This window comes from Ruditapes philippinarum, unplaced genomic scaffold (genome assembly GCF_026571515.1).
Source record: "Ruditapes philippinarum isolate M1 unplaced genomic scaffold, ASM2657151v2 ctg2497_1_1_1_1, whole genome shotgun sequence".
Classification (NCBI taxonomy): domain Eukaryota; kingdom Metazoa; phylum Mollusca; class Bivalvia; order Venerida; family Veneridae; genus Ruditapes; species Ruditapes philippinarum.
Window position 1 is genome coordinate 53,032 of NW_026858398.1, and position 8,828 is coordinate 61,859.

At 35.3% G+C, this 8,828-nt stretch overlaps 1 protein-coding gene across 1 annotated transcript; it reads right to left on the reverse strand.

The window, feature by feature from the left end:
* Window positions 1–632: 632 nt before the first annotated feature.
* On the reverse strand, window positions 633–5,023 carry LOC132753068 (uncharacterized). The gene is made up of 2 exons (XM_060743481.1): window positions 4,540–5,023; window positions 633–1,117 (listed from the first exon to the last, which is right to left on the reverse strand). The coding sequence occupies exons 1-2, from the start codon at window positions 4,936–4,938 to the stop codon at window positions 1,004–1,006; spliced, it is 513 nt and encodes a 170-aa protein (XP_060599464.1). The 5' UTR covers window positions 4,939–5,023; the 3' UTR covers window positions 633–1,003.
* Window positions 5,024–8,828: the final 3,805 nt, after the last annotated feature.

An 8,828-nucleotide genomic window follows, 5' to 3' on the forward strand; every position in this document is an offset into this window, starting at 1 on the left:
CAAGTTAATGTCGTATCAATTATGTATCTTTTTATGTAACTAAATATCTTTTTACACATATATTATATATCTCTACTTTAAACTCAATATGTACCCCCCCCCCCCCCCCCCCCCCCCCCCCCCTAAAAAATAGTTTTACACGTGAACATGCACACTATTTACCTGCAGATGGAGCCGCATACTTGTACTGCGTCGCATTTATACATTGAGGTCATGATTCCGCCATTCACGGAAAGTTTTTAACGGTGTTATTTGATTTCGCCGTGGTTATTTATATTTGCTGTTGGCATCAAAGATAAATAGAGAAAGGGCATTTTAGCAAATTACAAGATTTTCTTGATACAACTTCATGTAGATCTACTAATTAATTTTCGTACTTGTACATGTATATCTGGTTTCAAGTTCACAGACTACACTTATAAATAGATCTACATTTATTATACAAATGAACATGTATTATTCCCCGCGAATCGCGGCAAATGTTCACGGCAAAATCGCTGCGAGTTGAATTCGCATTATTGTTATATTTAGTACTGTATACCAAAACCTTAAAATACCTTCTTGTAAAGACCCAAAAGGCCTAGAGCTTAGATATTTTGCATAAGGCATTGTCTGGTAGACCCTTACCAAAATTGTTTAAATTATAGCCCTGGGGTCAAAATCAGCCCCGCCCGGGGGGTCATTGATTTTCACTATATGTACATTATGTCAATAAAGTATGAAAATTAACAATGGGCAATAACTCAAAAATGAAGAAGTGCCGAGTACCGGTTCTTGTGCACTGCACTTGGGGTCATTATAAGAAGCATGCATACCAAGTTTGAAGTCAATCCGACTTATAATGACTGACTTATGCTCTGGACAAGCTGACATGGCTTTTTCAAGGCGACACAAAAATATTTTACTGCACCAAAACTTTATTCTGAAATCTTGATTTTAATACAGTAGTATGTAACTCACCTCTGATGTCTGGCAGGCTCTGGAAGTTGTATTACCACATATCTCAATGTAATGAACCCTCTTCAACCACTTCCGAACTTAGCACCTCTTCAATTCGCTGTCTCTCTTCCTCTTCTTTCTCAAGTAGCTCCTGAGACTTGATGAGTTCATCAACACACTGAAAAGCGAGAAAAAGAAAACACATCAGACTTAAGCGTTCCTTGTTGATGTTTTTTTATCTTATTTTATAATTTTTAGCTAACATGTAACTGTTACACTTTTAGTTATTAAGCAGATTTTTGCTAAATCTCAGCAGTGGGTCTTGATGGCAACACTATTTAAGTGTTGAGAATTGAGTACTGCTCAAGCCTGTGCTAGTACACCAGCTGTTGCTTTGACGGAAGGAGTGCGTAGACAACTGAGACACAGGATTCACCTAAAGGTACACGGATGACAAAAAGTTGTTGGAACTGAGAGGGCGCTGTAGAGTGGGTGCCATCCATAAACCATCTGGATGCACTATCTAGGAGGCGAAGACCGTCATTAGTGGCGAAGATGAGGATACGGTTGTCTGGAGACTCGTTGTCGTAGATGACATTACTTGCAAACTCAATAGGGAAAGGAACAGGAACATCTCTGATTGTTGATGGGGTTCTTAGGTGCTGTTCCTCTCTTGGCGCGTCTCACAGTTTGCTTCAAACTCTTTACGGAACTGGCAGCAATAACCTGAAGTAAAAATAAAGCAACAGTTTTCATGCACTCAATTCAATTATTTCATTTTCCTATTTCACAGTTGTTTGTCTGGCCTTTGTGTCTGTACATTCTGGGCATTTAACATATTCATCAGTATTGTCATTATATCATTAATATCATCATTAAAAGTAATCTTACTAATATAAATTTCCAAAGTGGTTTATTTCATGAGAAGACCCATGTGCATTTTACAGAGCATGTTGAAATTTAAAAAAGAACAATTTTGAAATTTACAGGATTTCTATGAGTCTTATTTATTAACTCACCTCTGTAGGCTGCAGCGATAATTTATCTGTTACTATCTGTCCGGGTTTACCACGGTTAGCTTCAGCAGATGCTTTTATCTCACTGCGGACTTTAAGTGCCTGCATTGCGAATTTGTCAGGAGCATGACTGTGCGCGGTTTCAGATTTGACAGAAGACACCTAGAAATAGAACATAAAGTTAGCATGCTGAAATTAATATTTACCTATTATAATTCAGATTTATGCATACTTTTATTATGATGTGCTTTATGTCTCCATTAATATTTTCATGTAATCTCTTTTGCTTTACTTAAAAAGAGTGCTATACAAAGGTTAAAAAAATAATAAGACGAAAAAAATTAATTCAGGCATAACTTGCACAATTGATACATATTAGTTTATCTCATGTTCAATGTACCAAATGATTATTATTGATTATATACTTACATGTAAATCAGTAGTCAGTGCACCTTTACAGTTCAGACCAATTCTCTGAGAGCATTCCCACCGCATTGAGGACTTATTTTCATTTTTCTTTGTGTAGGCATAACCTTCATACAGAAGCTTACGAGAACCTTTGTTACTTGTAATGAATTCCATTTTGGGTATTCATGTCTATTGCAGAGAGCCATCATATTATATACCCAACAAAATAACAGTTTGCAGTTAAGTAAAACAAAGATGAAGTAATTTTAGATAGCAAACTGCAATTAATAGCCTCATTTTAAGTTATTATCTGGAAAGATCTAAAGCTAGTGTGCAACAAATTTGCCTTTAAAGGTGTTTATCATTGCAAAGATTAATTGATTGTTTGTTACATATAACTATAATTGCAATGATTAATTATAATCAACTATCATTTATTTGTTTGTATTATTTTACAATTTTCTCAGCAATAATAACATCAATAAAGGGTGTCATTATTAACTGGCTGTGACAAACATACACCTTTTAATTGTTTGTATGCTTTTCTCTTTTTTTTCAGCAATTCTTGAAGCAGTTGGTTCTTAAATTCATTGAACTAAAAAGAAAAATAAGAAAAGAAATTTCCCAACCATTTCACATTATTTGAGGGGATTTTGACTACCCACTGAGGGGATTATGACCATCCCTTTATTTTTGCCAAGGGGATTATGATAACCCTGTCATTTCTGTTGAGGGGATTTCGATCACTATGTCGTTTATGAACCAAGGGGATTATGATCAAGGGGATTTTGAGCGTCTCCCGAAAAAAATGAGCATAATGTCACTTAAAAAATATTTTTGTTGTGAAATGGGTGAACATGGTTGGTATTAGGCAATTTGTTGTAGTAAAGAATGAAATTTTTAAGCAATTTGCTTGTTGTGCATGAACCAGTTGCGAAAATAACTAAAAAATAAAAATCAGACATATTTCTGTCAGTAATCTTTTCAATCAAATACTTTTAAATATCAGCTTTGACAGCTTATTTCTTATAATATTTAAAACAAAATACTATTTATTAATCACACTTATGCAGATTGGATAAGGGGCCAGTTCATAGAATTTTTCCAGTTATTCTAGAGAGGGTGTAAAATAATATAGTAGACACAAACAGAATCCCTAAAGAAAGTCATGACACCATTGAAAATGTTGCAGGCTCGTTTGGTTGAGCCTGTTCATGGACGGTACTGGAAAGTGCAAGTTACCGTCCACACCCCCTAGCACCGGCTTAAGGAGAATTCAACATTTAACGAGAAAATGGTGAAATTGTGAATTTAGAAACATCTGCAGATGTGTTCAAACGACAGTCATCATGGAACCTTCAATGCGACACAGTAGTGTCATTCCATGAAAAGCGGGTATGATCCCCAAGTAAAAGAATGCGTGTGCCCTAAACACGAAAACAATGGGCAGAAATAAATAAAATGGAATTTTGAAAGGGGATCTGAGGTTATGAATCCTGCATATCACAGACAAGACGTCAAAATACCCTGAGGGAGAAACAATGTATTGCATATTTTTCAATAAAAAACAATAATAAGCGATATCAAGCTGTACGTAAGGTAGGGGTCATTTACCCCTTACCCTACCTTCTGTAATCCTGCATGAGAACAGTCTCTTGAGTGGCCCACTGACTGAGCCCTTTCTGAAATTTAACTTCTTTGCAGCTCAAATTTGGGGGCTAAATGGTTTGGATGGGGTTTATAAAAGTGATCATACATATAATGCCTAGGCAAGCATAGGCGGTTAAAATTGTCGGAATTTCTCACAGCAAAGCAGTTGAATAACACGATCAACATTTATTTTACCACCTAGCAGGATTTGACACACGAAAAAACAGCCTTGAGCAGCTAATTTCCTCACCTTTCTAAAAAAAAAAGCTTGGGAGCTTCCAAGAGTCCAGGGATGCCTGTGTCCCATGCATTTAGCATACCACAAAAGCCCAAAAATTGACCACAAGGGCATTTATTATGTAGATTATGATCCCCTTCGACCGACATATTTTCTAACATCAGTCAGTCTTGCAGTCAAAATATTGAGACTAATAACAGTACTGAGTATACAAAAACTATTTAATTAGTATACTGTAGCCTAATATATTACAGTAATTTTGGAAATGTACAAATGCTTAGATCTTACTGATTTTCTATTCCTTTTCTCAAAGCCTCCATAGGATGTCCTTTTCCTCTTTGGTGGCCCTAGGTGGCTTACTGATGAAGGTTTGTTGTTGTTTTTAAACGCTTCAATTTCTGGAAAAATTGTAGGGACTGCACCTTTAACAAGCTGTAGTTTCAAAGTCAAACCAACTGAGTTCATTATACTCGGTGGATGTACAAATGACTCGTCGGTGAAATGTCTAGAGCACAAACGTGAAGTTTTCGTCGGCACAAATGGCTTTAACGTTCCGTTAACATTTCTCAATGATTTCACGGCATTTGTGCACTTCTTCCTCAAAGTATCATCCTTCGGGAATAGAAAAAAACCTTTCGTTCCACCGTCACTTTTGTTACGGCATCCAAATGCCACACAGTGCACCATGTTTTCCTTTCGAACACAAATTACAGTGATAAACTATTAAATAAAACAATAGTAAATCCTTTAAACAATGTTAAATGCACCTTCCTTTATTACACACACAATATAACACAATATACACAGCTGACACTTCGCTATTTTGATGTATTCGCGGGAAATGTTTACACACGAATGACTGTCACGCAGTTTGACGCGGTCGATAGGAATATTCCTACGTCATCACCAAAAATGGCGGCGGAAATTACCGATCGCGTTACGGAAAAAAACGACTTACTAAATCACATTTTTTTTACAAAAGGAGTTTACAAAACATTTTTTCAAAACGATTTTTGAAATCTACGTATGAAATTTTATAAAAATTTGTAAAATATATGCAATTTTGCAAATTCACCTTTAAAGAGATTACAATTGTGTAATCAGCCTTTTTTCTGAGTTAGCAAGACAAAAGCGAGTCTGAATTTCATCTACAAAATGTATACGTAAACGTCGTCTGCTTTACCGGTAGTCGGTCAATATATAAAAGTACCCCTGTGCGGGCCTCAAAATGTGCATCTGCTGCACATTTGCACAACAATGGAATTCCCGTACTTTTTATAGGCATGTAATGTTTTGTAAACAAACAGGTAAAAGTCTGTGTTATTTTTCAAATATCTTACCAAACTTGACAAAATTTCCAGATATTGCCGAATTCCAGCAATAGTATGAGATGGTGAGCTTGATTTGATTAAAAATTCTGATAACTCGATTTAATTACAAAAAGCCGAGTTTATCAACCATCCGAAGTTATCTCCCCAACCAGTATGCTCATGGGGGAAAGGGTTAACTAAAAAATTATAAATGTTACAAAACAACAATTTTTCACCAAAATTAGGTAAAAGACCACATGTTAACATGGAAAAACTAGATTTTGGGTGATTCCAAGGTTTTTCATCATTTTTTGATAACCTTTTCCCTTATATAAGCGTGTTTCGGCAGAAGTATAATTTATAACTATGTAATAATAAGATATTTCTTATTATTCATTTACCATAACAACATGCAAAGCAAAGTTAATACGTTATATATACTTTTGTAAAGTGGGTCGAATTGACCCGTGCCGAATATTAACCCGTGCCCAATTGGGCCGAGTTTACTCTTTTCGTTAGGAAACTAGCCAATATGACTGAAATACTGTTGAAAAAGGCGTAAAATGAAACAAACAAACAAACAAAAATTCTAATTCTTACCTAAATGTGGCCCTTTTTGAAATAGATCTATCAATTTTTTGAACATCGCCGACATGTTTTTTCATTCATATATTTGAACAGTTTGCTCATTGGTTAATTTTTTGCGGTCGGTCTATTTACCCCAAGACACCCCAAGACTACCCCAAGACACCCCAAGACTACCCCAAGACACCCCAAGACTATCCCAAGACACACCAAGACTACCCCAAGACACTTTGTTTAACTGATATGTAATTACGATCTTATTTTACAGTGTTCACGGGAGGTAGCTATGTTTTCACATGTACCTATAGAATTATCTCCCTTCTCAGGGATATCACACGTACGTGTCAACAAGTTATCAACCTAATGGCACTGATTATAACTCTATTTTGATGTAGTGTAAGGTTATTTCTGCGACAATGTCATTTTATGAGTGGCGCATTTTTGATTAATTAATCGATCATAGACTGTTTTATAATATTGATTTGTATTTCATCTGACCCGTATGTCATTGAAGTAATATAGTCAGTAAACTTTTAAATTTTTAATTTAAATTTTAATCAAAAGAAAATTTTCTATAGAGAGACAATCAATAAAAATTTTAATGATGAAAAAAGCCAATTCACAATTGACACTATTTAATCTATTTGACAATAAGTAACAAGATGACAGGTAGATAATCAGTGGTAAGTGCAACGTTACCTACCGTTTTTAATTTGCAATCACACGTCGATAGAAAAAGAGAAGAACATACAGGTGTTAAGTCACCTCTGCGTCAAATTGACATGTATATTCCCTGTTTTTTTAAAAGTGTCACAACACACCTGGGAATACCTGACAAAAAAGTGCATTATGCACAGACATGTCGTACCTGGTATCCTGTACAGCAGTAATTGACATGTGTATTGCCAACTTAGGTGCCATTTTTTTTTCGCACAAATCTAAGATTCTCACCATAATATCCCTATATATATCCCAATTTAATTTAAACAACCATTATTCTGTATGATTAATTGCGAATTACTATAACCGTTATTTAAGCACTAATACAGTTTAGTTGTTTTGTTATAATATCAAACATGCCAGGTCGTGCACTTAAACGAGTGAAAGTGAATTATCCATGCAATATTTGTAAGCATACTTGTGATGAATCTCAATGTGAGGAACCCTCAGTTTTATGTGACGCATGTGACAATTGGGTTCATATTTCATGTGAACAGATTTCTACAAAGGATTTATGCTACCTAGACGGTGACCATCCATACACGTGCAGTGTTTGCATAAGGACAGCTGATGGCCCAACAGATGCGCTTAAACGACTTAAGCAGGTAATGTTTTGGTTATAACTCTATCTAACCTATCAAGAAAAACAAAACAATTAATATGAACAAGAGAGTCATGACTCACTTGGCATAAATGTTTTAATTAATACAAATTCAAATACTACACACAGTTTAGTATAAGGCCACCATTAAAATGATACTTTTTTCCTTCAAATAATTAACTTTCACAACAAGAACCGGTTGAACTAGGTGATGCTCCCCGAGAAGGTCTTGGACACAGGAAAGTATAAAAAAATGATCAAAGGGCAAAACTCCAAAATAAGGCAAGGCAGAGTTATGTTTTTTTTGCACTGCACTTCTATTAAATGAGATCTATCTACCTACAAAGTTTCATGTTGATATCTCTAATAATTTTAGAGTTATGTCCCAGACAAAAGTAAAAATAATCAAAGGGCAATAACTTCAAAATTAGACAAGGCAGAGTTATGGTCCTTTAGCAATGCACTTCTACCCAATGAGGCCTATCTACCTACGAAATTTCATGTTGATATCTCTTATAATTTTAGTGCTCGCCAATTTTTTTTAAGCCAATCACCGACGAGGATTTTTCAAATTTTTAGGTTTCAAATCTTAATAGAACAGATTTTATATAAACTGTATGTTTTATATTATAAAACGCAAGTGGGCGGAGCTAAGTTTCGAAGAGCGCTAAAGTGAAATATACGCATGTGCAGAGATCTTGAGGTTTACTCCTACTAATCAATATTTATGCATCATGTTTTTTTCCGTACACGCACATGTATATCGTCACTACGGCATAGAATTAAAAAAGAGGTTCATTGAAATGAAAACAGGCAAAATAACAATAAAAATGTTTTATTACTTACGGAACCAGTATCATTTTATAATTTCCAAATAAAAAGTTCACTTATTCTAACAAAGTATGTATGTATTATTTCTTACTTTTTTTGTAAATATTACAGCCCATGCCGCTGCAAAACCGAAAGTAGGGTGTATTTATTAATTTTACAAAAATATGTCGAGGTGACAGGCGAGGCAAGACATGTCGACTTTTTGTAGCTCATTGTGAAGTTGCATTACATGAAAATCGGGCACATGACAAATCAGCACATAAATAAAACATTCTAGTGTTCTGTGGTATACATTTTTTCTACGTGTCATACCTCCTTTCCTTATTACAATGAATTTTTACTGCATTGTTATCCATCGCTGGTTTGTTTTTAGCAGAGAATGGCCTGTGTATGTTCAAAGAGGGTACCGTGCAAAGAGGGTACCGATATGGATAATACACCGTGATATTGTCTGATTTACCTAGACAGAATGCGGGAATAAGCTATGCAAAACACGTGACCCGAAAATGTGTACCGCTACCTCTTCCAAA